This window comes from Protomyctophum bolini (assembly GCF_963924005.1).
Source record: "Protomyctophum bolini genome assembly, chromosome: 5".
In the NCBI taxonomy this organism is placed as follows: Eukaryota; Metazoa; Chordata; class Actinopteri; order Myctophiformes; family Myctophidae; genus Protomyctophum; species Protomyctophum bolini.
The window spans coordinates 25,912,180-25,928,172 of record NC_137866.1 but is presented as its reverse complement, the minus strand read 5'-3'; the positions used below and the strand labels follow the sequence as shown (position 1 = coordinate 25,928,172).

The 15,993-nt window shown below is 42.2% G+C and overlaps 1 protein-coding gene across 1 annotated transcript in view; it reads left to right on the top strand.

The window, feature by feature from the left end:
• LOC308315025 (pleckstrin homology domain-containing family G member 4B-like) overlaps positions 1-15,886 on the top strand; it is a 36,401-nt gene extending 20,515 nt beyond the window's left edge. Inside the window, exons 9-25 of the mRNA XM_080762849.1 lie at positions 631-729; positions 1,654-1,805; positions 2,484-2,622; positions 4,010-4,132; positions 5,363-5,560; positions 5,909-6,684; positions 7,242-7,718; positions 8,242-8,491; positions 9,263-9,352; positions 9,544-9,849; positions 9,979-10,149; positions 10,268-10,445; positions 11,072-11,188; positions 11,443-11,721; positions 12,431-12,657; positions 13,348-13,407; positions 14,396-15,886. Of these exons, the coding sequence (XP_080618975.1) occupies positions 631-729; positions 1,654-1,805; positions 2,484-2,622; positions 4,010-4,132; positions 5,363-5,560; positions 5,909-6,684; positions 7,242-7,718; positions 8,242-8,491; positions 9,263-9,352; positions 9,544-9,849; positions 9,979-10,149; positions 10,268-10,445; positions 11,072-11,188; positions 11,443-11,721; positions 12,431-12,657; positions 13,348-13,386 (3,621 nt within the window). The 3' untranslated portion in view covers positions 13,387-13,407; positions 14,396-15,886. The remainder of the gene's footprint in view (positions 1-630; positions 730-1,653; positions 1,806-2,483; positions 2,623-4,009; positions 4,133-5,362; positions 5,561-5,908; positions 6,685-7,241; positions 7,719-8,241; positions 8,492-9,262; positions 9,353-9,543; positions 9,850-9,978; positions 10,150-10,267; positions 10,446-11,071; positions 11,189-11,442; positions 11,722-12,430; positions 12,658-13,347; positions 13,408-14,395) is intronic.
• The last annotated feature ends 107 nt before the right edge of the window (positions 15,887-15,993 follow it).

Here is a 15,993-nt window from a genome sequence, read left to right as displayed (position 1 = left end):
CAGATCCCAATACTTCCCGCACGACTTGCTGCACCAAGCCGTGCTACTCATCCGCTGAGTTGGTGGTGCACGGGATCGAACCCATGAACTTGTGGTACGAAGGCAAGAGCTCTACCGACTGAGCTACCCGGACACTTAATTAAGCCGGATATGTTATTAAGACTCCACAGATTCTTCCACAGTCACCCGGCTTGGCTGAGCACTCAAGCAAATGTGTTTTGAAGTGGGAAGTCGGCAGGGGATGGCGATCTCTGTCGCTGCACTAGCGACTCTTACAGGTTGGTCGGGACAGCTGTTTAGCAGGGAGCAGAACAGGAAGTAATACCGTGTTCCTCTGCACACGTCAAACCCTTCTTGTGAAACGTCTCACTCTTATGTGAAAAGAAGTGACTGGTGACTCCATGTGTATTGAATGAGACATGGTTGTCTACAACCCTCCCCAAAGACCAACAAGTAGGGGTTGTCAGTGACTACTATACACACAGGGGATTGACTCAATTGGGGGGAAATGGAAAAAACAACGGCAACCGTTTTTTGAATAAAACAATAATATATATTCTTTGCTTTACAAAGTTTTACAGTATCTGTGCATACCTATATTTAACATCTGTAAAATATTCTATTCTTTAGAAACTTCACCCCTTTGTGTCTGACCTGCATGAGGCTGCTGCCCTGCTACAGAAAGCCATCAGGAAGTTGGAGGAAACCCAGAAGATTGACACTGTACCGGTACCAATCTTTATAAATACATTTTTAGCATTTTACACAATACACAATTGTGCAATATACTGCTTGTACCCGGGAGCAGTATGGGTTAGCGCCCCAGCCTGTGTCTTCCGTGAGGAAGAAGCCCAACAAACCCACGGTGAGGCCTTTGCAAGGGGGGCCATGCAAGCCTCAAGCGGAGCCTGCGGCACCACCAAGGGCAAGGTGGAGCCTGCGGAACCGTTGCGGCTTGAGAATCCACCATTCCTGAATAAAGTGCCTGGTGCTGGGAGTCTGGTGCAACGCACAGGGCCTGACCTGGTGAGAGCAGGAGTGGACCTGGTGAGACGTAGGAGGGGCCCGGACAGGTGTCAACCCACAGAGCCTAGTCCTTCCATGTGCCAGAATGGTACCTCCCAGTCCCGGCAGAGTAGTTCAGGAGGAATGGATTGTGTGGCCCTGGTTTTTCCCTAATGGGACTTATCGAGGGTAGCTACTGGGACGTAAGTCGGGACTTGATCACTCCCGGCTGGGTCATGAGGGGTATGATGTTGTATGATGTTGCGAGACCCGAAACCCCGATGACCTTGGGATACATCACTGAGGATACGTCCCAGGTGCATCCATTTATGTATGTATTTTGTTATAGTAGAACTTTGCGTATCCAATCCAATTAGCCCTTCACTAAGTCCCTCCCCAACCCATCCTAGTCCAATAGGCACGTTAGCAGTGAAGAAAGCTTGACCTGCATAGCAACCGTTGCTAAACTATTTGGATTGGCATTGGACAATCGCTTTTTGGGGTGGGATTTAGTGAAGGGCTAATTAGCTTGATAATAGATTCTGTACTGTAGTAGTTTGTGTTGGTGAGTGCAAAAACGTTAATACAAACTTTCGCTAGTGCTCAATGTTATGTTACAACCAGTGTGTTTCTGTCTACCTTTAATAGAATGTAAAGCAGTGCATAATGGATCAGAGAACTCTGATGAGGGACGTTCTGCAGGACAGCCGATTGGTTGGCTTGCAAAGAGAAGGCGGGGCCAATCTGGCCAGGCTGAGGAGGGAGAGTGACATGAAATACCCCCACTGTGAGGACTTCAGGTAAACACCCCCACAGTGCAGAACCCATTGCCAAGTATGGTGTTCACACAAGGAATGTATCTCTGTAGATGGTAAAATCCTCAGCCACTCTTAACATGTAACCATTTTGGTTACATGATTGTGCACTCTCAGTACACTCGATTACATTAACATCGATGATTTGACTGTGTATTGTTGCTGTATTTAGAACAATTTACAGGACTATGAACAAACAGGACTATGGCGTTGCTTCCCAAACTTTATTCCTTGGATTGTGAGCTTGTAGATTGGCTATTTTCACTATCTTTGAAATCTTTTAAATAAATAAACATAAAAACAAACAATCTATTTAAATTCAGTTCAATCCAAAGGATCTTTATTGGCATGAGAAATGTGCCAAATTGCCAAAGCAAGTGTCAAGCAATGACACTGTTGGACTGATTTCACATTGAGTTGTGAAAGATTTTGTGCAACATGTTTAAGTGTAAAAAATGTAAAAATAATTTGGACTACCTCCGAAAGTACAAGGCTTCAAGTAACCCTTGGTGCCTGGACATCAGCTTGTCCAGTATAGTATACCATTGAATACAGTATCGTGCATGATATAATGATTCACACTCAGCCTGAGAACAAACTGTCTTGATCTTGAATCCAACCAAACTCATTGACTATTGAATATGCTTTCTCCTTACCTTGCAGCAATGCAGTGGACTCGGTGACCAGTCTGTACAACCATGTAGAGGAACAGGCTCACTTCCTGGTGCAGAGGTCCAACGTGGCACAGGAACACCTGGAGTACCTGCTCCGCCTGAGAGAGATGGAGGGACACTTCACACAGGTACTGGCAGTGGCAAATAGCCTTTACCTGAGCACTTGTAATGACAGACTAGTCTACTTCCCAGCCCATAGAGCCCCATTGTGAACCTGGACATGTTGAGTACACCAAGGTTTTATGTTAGAAATGGTCGTTTTAGCCAATGGCGTGTTTTTTGTGCAAAACTAATGCTTGGAATGGATTCAGCATCATGAAATCCCCTTAGCCCTAGATTAACATGTCACATGCTACATAAAGCATGATGAAATTTTGACTTTTTTGCCTTCTACAGGTCCATCCCAACGAATTAGAATAATCTGAAAAAGTGCATTATTTGCCATAATAAATAAACTTTCATATATTTTAGATTAATTACACAACAACTGAAATAAGTCAAGCCTTTTATTGTTTTAATATTGATGATTATGGCGTACAGCTCATGAAAAAAAATCCTATCTCAGTGAATTAGAATATTTTACGAGACCACTAAAGAAATGTTTTTTTAAACAAGAAATGTCGACCATCTGAAACGTATATTAATGTATGCAGTTACTACTTGATCTGGGCTACTTTTGAACAAATGATTTCATCAATGGGGTGTGGCATGGAGGTGATCAGCCTGTGGCACTGTTGAGGTGTTATGGAAGCCCAGGTTTGCTTTGATAACAGCCGTAAATTAATTTGTATTGTTCAGTCTTATGTCTCACACCTTCCTCTTGACAATACAACCAAGATTCTCTGTGGGGTTCAGGTCAGGCCAGCTGGCTGGCTGGACAGTTAAGCACAGTAATACCATGGTCAGTACACCAGTTACTAGTAGTTTTGGCACTGTGGGCAGGTGCCAAATCGAGCTGGAAAGGAAAATTAGCATCTCCATGAAACTTGTCAACATACTGAAGCACACAGTGCTGTAAAATATCACAATAGATGGTTGTGTTGAGACTCTGGACATGGCAAAACACAGTGATGATTTAGGCCATGTTATCGGCTGGTGTTGATCCACTGACTGACTCATGACTGAACATTTAACAATGGTTTCAACACAGCCATCTTTTTAGAGTACATTGTGCTTCTAGTTATTGTCTTATCTAGGTAGTCTATTTGAAGTGCTTATGACAAAACTGTTTTACTTATACTGGGGGGAAAATGAAAAAAAAAATCAGGTTTTATTATCTAGCTCTGAAATCCAGATGTGTCTGCAGTTAATAAAATCGCAACTGGGGCAAAGATTCTAGTGAAGTCTACATAAAGTACATAAAGCACATCTTCAGGACCACACTGGATGGTTACAAGCTCCTATGGCCTTTTGTGTTATCCTTTTAACCACCATTGTAAATTGTACCTCTGTCTGTACTAATTATTGCAAACAAAGTATTCAATCATAAAACAAATGCCATCCTATTGCTGAAAGATCAAGGAGTGGTTTGATGCGGAGGGACAGCGCCACCTGCTGGAGGCTGCAGAAGTCGAGGACTCCAAATCCAGAGTAGAACAGACACTGAACAGCTTCACCGCCTTCCTCATTGAAGCCAATGTGAGTCTCTTTTGTGTTGAATTGTAGCTGTAATATGAGTCCCTGTATTGTATGTCTGTTTAAGTCCGCAATGTCCTACCAAGGATATGAACCAGGATCTCTTGTCCGAGCACCGAAAATTCTGCTGTTAAACTATTAACAGAGCTTGTTTAGATTTTAGGTTTTATTTATTAGCACATACCAAATGTAAAACAGAAGAAAGATACATACATATATTGTGCAGGAGAAGTTAGAACTTCCGAGAACTTCTGAGTCAAGAACTTCCGTTAAAAGTATATACATTAAAAATACCAGTAATACATTCAATGTTTAAATACATGAAATACATTCACACAGACATCATATCTTACAGACATGATATATATTTCAAGCATAAGACGGGATATTATTTGAGCTTCATGCAGTACCTCTTGTCAACCAGTGGTGGTCCGTCCTATCTGACAACAGAAGAAACAAAGGAGACCATGTACAACCAATGCAGTTGTGTTAGTTATATTGTGTTACTATACCTAACCATAGAGATTGGTTAAAATAAAAGTCATGGATTGCAGCTTTAAGAAAGATGGAAAGAGAAGTATAGTGTGAAAGAAGGGCTTCCCGCTTAGTTCATGTAAGCATACTTCATAAACTTACATTTGTACCATGAGACAAACTTGTTATTGTATTGTAAGATAAATTAACCTTCCCTCATATTATATTAGTCTAACTCAGTAGCATCAACCAATCACTGAAAAAACAGTCTGACTCTAACTCACAATATAACTAACCTCACGTCACCAGGCTTTCCACCTCGGAGGAAAGCCTGGTCTGTGTTGCTAAATTGCTGTGTGATCCGTCCGGGAGCGGATGATATGTTACGTCATGTTGTAGTCAGAACTTCCTTTCCGGAAGAATAATACCTTCCCAATAAAAGCCTTGATGCTGCGTAGTTTCTCTAATTTCTAGAGAGTATTTTGCTTCCTTTGTTAACCTTTGTTATCCCACAGGGAAATTATATTTTCATCGCAGGCTACGAGACGCTTTTATTGGTAATAAGGTATTATTCTTCCGGTTTGAGGGAAAGGAAGTTCTGGTTTGAGGGTTCCGGCCTGATGACTACAAAACGATGACTACAACATGACATAAGATATCATCCGCTCCCGACCGGATCATAAACCTGAAAAGGAATGCTGCCCAGGCTACAATAGAACTAAAATGCAAATCTCTCTCATACACATTCTCTTCCTTCAGGACCGTAACCACCATGCCATGGCTTTAATGTCAGAGGCAGAGAGGCTTCAGGCAGATGGATTGTCCTACCCAGAGACAGAGGTCTTCAGGACCTTGGTCCGCACTTTCAAGTCGGACCTGGGGAACTTCCTGTCCAGGGCGGAAGCCTGCTGCCGGGAGCTGCAGATTATGGTCAACGTGTGCGACTTCTGTGAGCAGGTTGGTGGGAGTCCTTGCCAGGGAGATCTCAAATGCTTTTGAGATTTTAATCCACAATGAGTAAATGTAGTCCTTCACTGGAAACCAGTGTACATAAAAGGGTACGGTTCTAACCTAGATAATTTGTTACCATTATTTTTGACTGCCAACGTTCTACACGGTACGTTCTGTATTTCATTTCTTGTTTTACTGTTCATGTTGTTTCTTACTTTTTCATTCGTTAGATTTTTTGTCAGCGTAACAAGTAACATAATATTTCAGATATGTAAGGGGACAAAAAAGAAAAAAAAAACATATTGCACTGCCCAAGGTCGCTGCTGTAATCTCTACCTCTGTATCTTCTATTAGGCTACAGCACTGGCTATGGAATGCAAAGAGTACCTCGACCAGAATCAACCCAACACCCACCCAGTACAACAAGATCCTAACACCAACGCCACCACGCACCTACCTCATACCCACGTCACACAAGACCAACACCATGAGCATGACCATAACACAACCCCACACCATCAATTTAACACTCAACCGTTGCAGTACCAGCAGCAGCATGACCATAATCTGAACACCCTCCCAGTGCCAGAGTTGGGACCTACCACTCCTGACACCCCACTGATGGGTCATCATGACCCCACCCTTCTCCAGGCTTATGAACTCCGGTTCCTACAATTCAGCCACGAGCGATTTCAGGTGGTCAAGGCCCAAGCTTGCTCCCTGCGGGGCTCCAGGGGGATGCGGGTCTGGAATGTTGCCTGGCTGAAGTGCCAGGAGGCCAAGCAGCAGCTTCAGGAGAGCATGCAGGAAGTGAACGAGGCCTATGATCAACAGCACCAGACTGCCTGGTGTGACAGCCACAGCGCTGAGGGAGACCTTGATGGTCAGACGGTGTCACCTAGTGGTCAGAATATGGCACTGCAGTCCACCCCTGGGCCAAGACACCCTCAGTGGGAGGGAATCATCACAGGGACAGTGGACATGAGGAAGAGAAGGCCAATCCTGGGGAGCAGCAATACAAACTCCATAAGTGAAGCCTTCTGTGATTCTGCCAAACCTGAGAATATGCTACCTAGCTATGATGTTAGAACCACCGAGGGGTCCAGGGTCAGTCCTGACTCGCCCCACAGGTAACATTATTATTATTATAATAATAATCAATGCTATAATTCACGCCACTGAATCTTTGTGAGTGTCTGTCTGTGTCACAAACCTTGCGTGTGTGTCTCTGTCTCATATACATATAACCCTAAGGTGTGCAAAGCCGTTTCCGAGAACTAAAACATCACGAATATGTGTAACTGTCTGAGAAAGAGGCAGAAATTCTCAGTGTGTTTGGGCTCTCTTATTGGCCAATCCAAACTGTCAGCTTCACTGATTGGCCAAGCTTTGCATAACATTTGTGCCACATAGCAGTGCAAATAATAATGCATTTTAATAAAGAAAATGTAATAAAATAAATATATAAAAAATTACTTTTGATACAAGTACGTTTTAAAAAGTGTTTTAAAATAAGGCGCCAGTCATTAGATAATGGTTAGTCCTTAAAAAAACTGTTTCTTATACATGTGACAATTTCAGTCTAACAGCCCGTAGCAAACAAAGTCAACGTTTCAGGTAAATATATTTTGTGGCACATTGTGCCACATTTGTCTTTTAAAGCTGCTCGTTGACCATCTCTTCACAGGTCGCCCAGGAGAACAGAGAGAGAGAACAAGAAGAGGGAGGTTAACAACAGGGCAAGGCGTGAGAGAGATGCCGCTGCTCTCTCTCAGTCGCACACCGTCGGCTGCCAGTGGTTCCCATGGGGACGAGGTTTGGGCACCCGGTCGGTGAGCGAGGCCTCGTGTTCCACTGTCGTAGCGTCACCGGCGGCGGCAGGGTCCGGGTCGGCAGCACCCACTCTGCCAGAGCCGCTGGCTCCAACGTCATCACCCTGCTCCCATCGCGGCCAGCCGTCATGTCGGATCCTCCAGGAGGCACAGAGGTTTCAGATCTCCCGCCACGGGAGCTTCTGCTCGGAGGAGTCCTTTGTAGGAGCACCAGGAGCTGCGGGAGGTCATGCAGCCATGTCCTGCAGTAAAACCTCCAGCCTGCCCGGTGTCAGCAAATGTGAGAGCTCAGTGTGTGTGGCCAGTGCAGAGGAGAGCACCAGCAATGCACTGTAAGTTTATGATAAATGGGTGACGTTCTGTGTGCGCGCACGTGTGTGTGTGTGTGTGTGTGTGTGTGTGTGTGTGTGTGTGTGTGTGTGTGTGTGTGTGTGTGTGTCTAACCTACTTCATTGATTGAAACACACTACTTTACGTCTTTACCCATGTGAGATGGTGACATAATTTTTCTTCATCTGTCTCTAAGCTTACATTGAAGTAACACAGGTACAGTCTAGCCAACAACACCTGATCTATTCTATTCTATTGCTGTATATCTGCTGAGATTATATCTGTGTTGTTGATTTATTAAGTGTGTGTGTGTGTGTGTGTGTGTGTGTGTGTGTGTGTGTGTGTGTGTGTGTGTGTGGTGTTTTATTTATTCTTATTTATTCTATATCCCAAAACCATCCTATCATTGCATGCCAGAAAAGCAGTAAATATAAGTCACGTGTTTCTCTTGCCTCAACAAACATGTAGTTTCTGTCTGTGATTTGTTCTCATAACAAATGGTTCTGTACTTACTTGTACTTACAGGAGGCTACAGCGTGTGTTGGAGGAGTTGGTGTTCACAGAGAGGGAGTATGTCCGCTCCTTGGGCTACATTCTGACCCACTACCACCCTCTGCTGGACAGGCCAGACATTCCCCAGGACCTGAGGGGGAAGAGGGGGGTTATCTTTGGTAACCTGGAGAAGCTTTATGACTTCCACAGTCACTACTTCCTCCCAGAGCTGGAGTCCTGTCAGCGACAGCCTGCACTGGTTGCACGCTGCTTTCTCAGACATGTGAGTATAGAGAGATAGTGTTATAGAGTATAGAGCATAGACTGTAAAAAATATGGACAAAGCGTTCCGCGGGTCTAACATGAACATAAAATGAAGCCTGTCAGTCCTTGCTAGATCCGTTTGGGCCCAGCTGGCCCATTGGCTGGTCCAGACAACGAGGCGGGACTTCCCCCCTTCTTCTTCGTTGGTTTTTATTTTGACTCGAGTGGGTGGGGGATCCCGTTCATAGACTGTAACGGTAGCCACGCCCCTAAGAACATGCACGACTTTATGGTAATTTTTTTTATAAATGGGACCATCATTTTCCAAAAAAGAATATTATGACATTAGAAATGAGACTTTAAACTAGTGACTGGAAGCAAAAAGTATTCATGACCATGTTTATTAAGGTAATACAGTCTAGGTGAAGTTGGGCCCAAATACATGGACTTCTATGGGGCTATGGGTTTTTTTGAGCCCAATGACAGCGCCACAACAGGCCATTATATGAACTTTCATTTCCTTAGTGGCTTCACAAAATATCTGTCTGACTGCCCCCCTGGTATAGAGAGAGATAGGAGTCGGACCATACTGGTGTCCATTTAGGCCACATATTGTACATAACCATAATCCACATAATTGCTTTCTTCATATGTTTCCATTTGCTTCTTAAGTGGACACATGCATACACACAGACATAAAAATAGAAATATTATATACTGTATATGCTATGTGAGAGTTGTCGGTAGCCACATTGTCTGAATCTTTCTTTGAACTGGATTCTTTGTGCAGAGCGAAAGCTTTGGCCTGTATGCTCATTACAGTAAAAACAAGCCCCAATCAGACGCCCTGATCCTCCACCGACGCCACGACATCTTCAAGGTCAGCCTCTCCCTTTGCCCCCTCTTCTTATGTGTTTAATTGTCAACAAATGCCATGTAGTGAATGCATCTGCTTTACAATTCTAACCAGAAGTGTGAAGTTCATGCAATATTCACATATGCGGTACTGTACTACCAACTACAAAGATCCAAGGCACTACTTTTGACAAATCACATTGTTTTCTCTCCTAGAGAAAACAACAGGAGTTAGGAGATATGATGGACCTGTCATCCTACCTGTTGAGACCCATACAGAGGATCAGCAAGTACAGCCTGCTGCTCTTGGACATGTTAGCCCTGACAAGCTCACACAAGACACATGACGTGGTCCACGATGGTACACGTGGCCAAAGTGTTTGTGATTCGAGTGTGTGTGTTTCTGAAATGATGAACCAGGAGAGGGAGAAGTCTGAGATCCAGGCTGCTGCAGACCTGGTTCGGTTTCAGATGCGCCATGGCAACGATCTCCTCACCATGGACGCCATCCGGGACTGTGATGTAAGATAGCCTTCAAGGAGTGGACAGAATAACTGAGAACTTAAATTCAAGAGATGAATTGAATCAAGCTCTCTTCTCTTCTCTTCTCTTCTCTTCTCTTCTCTTCTCTTCTCTTCTCTTCTCCTCCAGGTGAATTTGAAGGAACAGGGAGAACTCATTCGCCAGGATGAGTTCACTGTATTTTTCAGGAAGAAGAAATGTGTCCGCCGCATCTTTCTCTTTGAACACCTCATTCTCTTCAGCAAAACCAAGAGAACTGACGTTGGCAACGATGTTTACGTCTACAAACAGTCTTTCAAGGTTTGTTATACACAGCGTAAAAAAAAACATGCTTTGTGTTCGATGGGAACATTAAAGACTCGGCTGGAACCATAACATTTTGTTCACCATTTTGTTCGCCACTCTCTACTTTCTGCAGACATGTGACATTGGGATGACACACAATGCTGGGGTCACGGGTCTGAGTTTTGAGATCTGGTTCCGCCGGAGGAAGAGTGAGGATACTTACACTCTGAGAGCATACAGCATGGAGGCAAAGAAAGCCTGGACCACAGACCTGGAGAGGATCCTGTGGGAACAGGCTGCCCACAATCGAGGTAAACATGTACAGCATGTAGTGTTTTGTGTCACACTATCTGTGGGCATTAATGGTATGTGTTGGAAAAGGATGTTTGTAGTCTCTGTAGCAATATACCACTGTATCTGTGAGTACAGTAACAGTATACTGTATTCAAGTTGTTAAATGGATTAATACAAGAGTGAATTAACAAGTTAATCAATCAAAATAAATATACAAAAATACAAGAACGACAAAAAAGACAATTAACTGAAACGGTATTGTGTGCTTACAAAACTAACTAAATTCATAAAGAAAATGTCCGTAGTTTTAAGTAGTCATTGTCAATGTATTCTATAGCCTTTTATTTTGGTTGTATATTATGTAATCCATCTTCCATTTTATTATCTGTGCCAGTTTTAACTGTGAATACCTTTTTTTTAATGATTTAATGCATACCACATGATACAAATTAAAAACACAAAAACTAATTCTAACTAACTCACAAAATAAGACTAAACTACCATGCCCACTTTAAAAAAACCGAATTAAAACTAACTGAAATTGATGAAGTCTAAATGAAATACATTCAAAACTCATGACAAAACTATAATAACCTTGCCAATCAACCCATTGAATTATTAACTAATGACTACATATTTCCAGAGCTGCGCATGCAGGAGAGGGTTTTTATGGGAATGGGCAAGAAACCATTCATGGATATCCAACCCAGTGAAGCTGCCATTTGTGACCGTGCTGTCAACTATGCTCTGCCTGGGAGAAGTAAGTAGTTTTACAAATGACACAATAGACCAAAGAAGGTTCTATTGACAATATTCACATGAAGGTCCTTTTGCTCTTACATGAATATGTTCAGGTGGAGATACAAATCTCCCGACAGCACTTGATGTTTCCTAAAATCTCTAATTTACTAAACGTAACTAAACTAACTATATTTTACTTACAGCAGCTAGGTATTGTGCTTATTCACCTGCCATATTAATATCTCATGACATCTATTGTTTATGTTTTTTTAGTCCCTGTGGCGTGTTGTTCACACAGGGGTTTAGAATACCCACGGCCTCACTCCATTGGCTCAGGCAGCACGGCTTCCACCACTCTTAGCCAATCATCCTCGTCATCGGGTCGAGGCTCGTTGCCCCCTATTGGAAATCAGTCGCAAGGAGTGGAAACCAATCACATTGGCTGTTCCTCCCCTGAGGCAGTGACTGAAAATGAAATGAACAACCATCATCTTTATCACCATCATCTTCATCATAACTGTGAACAGCAGAAACCAAATGGCTATCTTCTGAGTGAGTTTATTCCCCTTTGTCTCTGGCTTCCTTTGCCAGCCCTAGCCTTTTGGAGTCCTGGTAAAATATTTCTCTACCCTATCGTTATCGATTCAGAACTACAGTATATAGCACTCTTTATAAATAGACATTTTCTAGACTGTACAATCACAAATAGCCATGATCCATATGCAATTCTCTCCAGCTGTGACAGAATTAAGCAATATTGGGTGTGCCTTACCGTGATTATTGGCACGACAGCGTCGCTGCAGGAACGAGGCTGTAGCCGATTTCCGTAAGCAGCGCTGAAGTGCCAATAGTCTTGGTAAAGCACACGCTCAAGTGTAATATTGCGCTTATATAAGTTGCATTTAAAAAAACATGTCAACTCAATTTCATTGTAACTAATATATTGGATAGAAATTCATGATTTTGTAATGCTAGATTTAGCCAATACGACCGCATATGTCCCATGCACTAGCCAGTCAGCTGGCTGACTGTCATGCTGGTTTGAAGCACGGGTAGATGGCTATTTCAACCAATAAGATTGCTTCCTCGATCGACCTGTTGTATAATTGTGCATTTTGCAAGGCATTGTTCCAAATTGTATCATACTAATTCCTTGTTATGTTTATTATGTGTGTATATTTGCATCTAAATCTAAAATAATCGAATTGTTTTCTATAATAAAAAGGCTTTATATCTTGTGCATTTTGTGTTTTTCTTATAGTGGACAACACGGAATCCTCAGGAGAACATGTCAGCCTCTTTGGCAACTCAGAACACAGCTGCCTCTCTGCAATTGGTGGAGATGTAATTGACGCCTCCTCATTTGCGTCCCATTCGTCCAAGCCCCGCCCATCACTCAGTCGAACACCTAGCCTGAGGACAAATGAGTCACCGATGGTAAACAGGAAAAGAATTGCACCCAAGCCACCAGGCCTGGCTACTTCTCAGGTACAAACTAAAGAATTATAATGAGATCTTCCATCACCATCAGTAAATGCTGCTTTCTTAAAGCGACACTTCACCCTTTTTGCAAAAAAAATATATATTAATGACGTTTAGAAAATGTTGAACACTTTCCTGGGGTCTTTATGTGTGTAATACGGTATGTGGTTTAACATATTTTAGATTTGAGCAGTGAGCCTAGTGTCTCTGATGTCATGGACACTGGGCTCACTTCCTTCCTGGAAGTGATGGTGAACTGCTCCTCGTTGTGGATAGGGGTAGGGCTGTCTTACTGAGACAACATGTAGTCCACGAAGTAATTGAGCCCAGTGTCCATGACATCAGAGACACTGGGCTCACTGCTAATATCTAAAACCACATATTAAAACACATAAAGAGTCAAAGACCCCCAGGAAAGTGTTCTAAATTTTTCTAAACGCCATTAACATTAACATACAGTATGGATACAGACCAAAATTCTCACATTGCAAATGCTGGATGTATTTTAATAAGCCCTGGTCCCATGAAAAAGAACGTCTGTACTGAATACAGGAAGATGTATGTTATATTGCTGAAGCTGAAGTTGTAGCTTTGACACAGATTTTCCCAGATGATAACTGCCATCAAGTACAGTATTTGAAACTGAAGTCTATAATTTCTTTAATATCTGATGTGTGATATCTTTTTTTGTAACAGGGCAATGACGTTGTCATTGGAAAATCAACAGAGGTTTAAAGTGTGGATATTCTGCTATTGGTAAGTGTTAAAGGAGCTTCCGGCTTACTGTATGTTACACTGCTACAATAATCCAAATGATGCGATGCAGCCAGATCTTGATGCAAAATATATAAATTATAAAATTGATTATAAATGTCGCTCTTCCTACCTTGTTTATTGACACCTCATTGTACCGCCTATCTGGCTAGCTAGTGGCGCTATAGCTATGACGTAGCCGGCACAAGCCAACCGCATATCGGGAGGCGGTACAATAAACGGTTTATAAACCGAAGAAGAACCGAAGAATGAAAGCGACATTTTTAATCAAACATGGATTAAAAATACTTAACTGCTTCCGCGACACAGGAGATATCCGCAGAGGTATGTATAGGTACTTATAGTTCACACATTCAGAAGCCCTCACAAGAAAAAACGTCGTCATAGTGCGCAGATTGACTTAATGCGGAGGATGTTTATGTCCGCGTTCCAACATCCCCATTCGAAAATTGAGTAATGTACAGGGACCCTACGTAAAGCGAAATCCAAATTTCATAAAAGCTTTATGGAGGGTTCCGAGAGGGGCTAGGGTTTCCATTGAAGCAGAAAAAGCTGCACACTCATCTGCTCCAAATGTTATACTTTATTGACGTTATTGATCGAATAAGTATAACATTTCTTTTCTATTTTTCTGATGTCACTTTTGAACCCAGCACCTCTACTAAAGTGATGTGCGTTTTCTATTAGTTTTTCCATAAGCAGATGAATGAATTAACACCAAAAATTCCACAAACAGTGGTAACCAGTGGTCAAAAAACATTGCCCTTCCGAGTCAATCCTCCCTACCCATGCCCGTGAACCTGGTGCTTATATAGACCACAGGCACAGCGCCACCCCAATGACCCATGGTTACACAAATTAATTTCATACCCATTTGGCTCCTACAGTAAGAAAAGGCATAATATCATCTCTTTATGATGCAGTATGTGGATCTGATACGCTTGATGTTGTATAATTTATGTCCTTTCAGATCAGTGTCCATTGAGCATTATCGAAGTCTACTGGTCACCCTACATTTCCTGGAGGATGGAGGGATGGATTCACTTCATCCAAACAAAACCGTTCAATTATAACAGGCTATTTTGGGAATCTACTTCATTGCAGCTTCTATCTGTGACTCGGAGGAGAGAAAGGAAGAACCTGACATAGACCTTTGGTCATTTTTAACTGCCACTGTTTGAATTCAAATTGCCGTTTCCAGCCAGTCAGTGACATGAATATGTGGTCTGGTTCCGTAACAAGAGAAGAGATGGGACTGAGGAGTGATTACCTGCTATAAGTGGAGGGATGCAACTCTCTCTCATTTGAGCAGACTGATTTTATTCAGCAAGGAAGAATATGCTCTTTTGTGGAGGCAGACAGGAAATGTGAACTCAAAGTGAGTTTCAAAGTAAACCCACAACATCCTGAAAACATGCTTTGTTCTCGGAGACCTCTGAACCTTTGGCATACCCAACATTGGCATACCCAACATTGATCTCTTTGCATGTGACTCTGTCAGCTGATGGACTGAGCCTGCAACCATTCTCAAATGTTTTTTACAGTACAAAGAAAATAAAAGGTATGTTTGAGATACCAGACAGCGTACACTACAACCGAAGAAACATTTGGTAAGAACCACTTTCAGTTGTCTATTTTGTGTCACATTTACAAATATTTTAAGTGTGTAAATGTATAGAGCATGTTTGTTAAAGAGATTTAGATATATGCATATCTAATTAGTTAACACATTTATTTTACTGTCAGATCCACTGTACTGTACCTCCTGTACAATTATTTTTAAGCAGGGATCAAAGATGATTTTGTATTTGCTATTTTTTTTATTTATTTAATGTATTTGAAGCTTTTTATACTGCTGTTTTTTGGCAAGTTTTCTCTTTGTTCATATGGCTTTATTTGTCCTGACTGAGATTACTACGGTAGTCCTTTCTTTGAATAACTCATGGATATAAGGAGAGACCACTACCCACCCAAAAGGCCTTTTTGTGGCAGAGAGGGTGAGTTTAAGAAGTGCACACCTGCCAAAAATCAGACTAATAAGCTGCTCTGGTGATTTAGCACAGGTAACAGAATTTCTGGGAGACTGGGATGAAATGTGAAGCCAAAGCATATCACAGACCCGGCATAGGATTACGACCTGGCTGAAATGGATCATGGACACTTTATTTGTGGTTTAATATATTTTGTTATGATAAGAAAGCATGCCTGTAGGATGTAAAACCACAGCATCTGTAACGGCAACCTTTTTTTGGAGATGGATGACGCTGGGTCTTGATTGTATTTTCCACAGGCATGTTCATGAGTCCAGCACCAGAACTTCTATATATTTGCACTCCAGCCATCTGTATGTCCTTCTGAGATCTTTTCGGGTACATGGCTCCTACACAGTAAAATCCTCCGTGTAAATGTATCAATTTGTAACTTAGAATCTAACCATGTTTCCATCCGGTTGCTGTTGTATACTCTGATTACTCTCACAGTTAGATTAAGACTAGTTAGATTAAGTATTTTACTGTGTGAACCATATCAAACTTGGTATAATTATGGTTACATCTAGGGAAGGAGGTG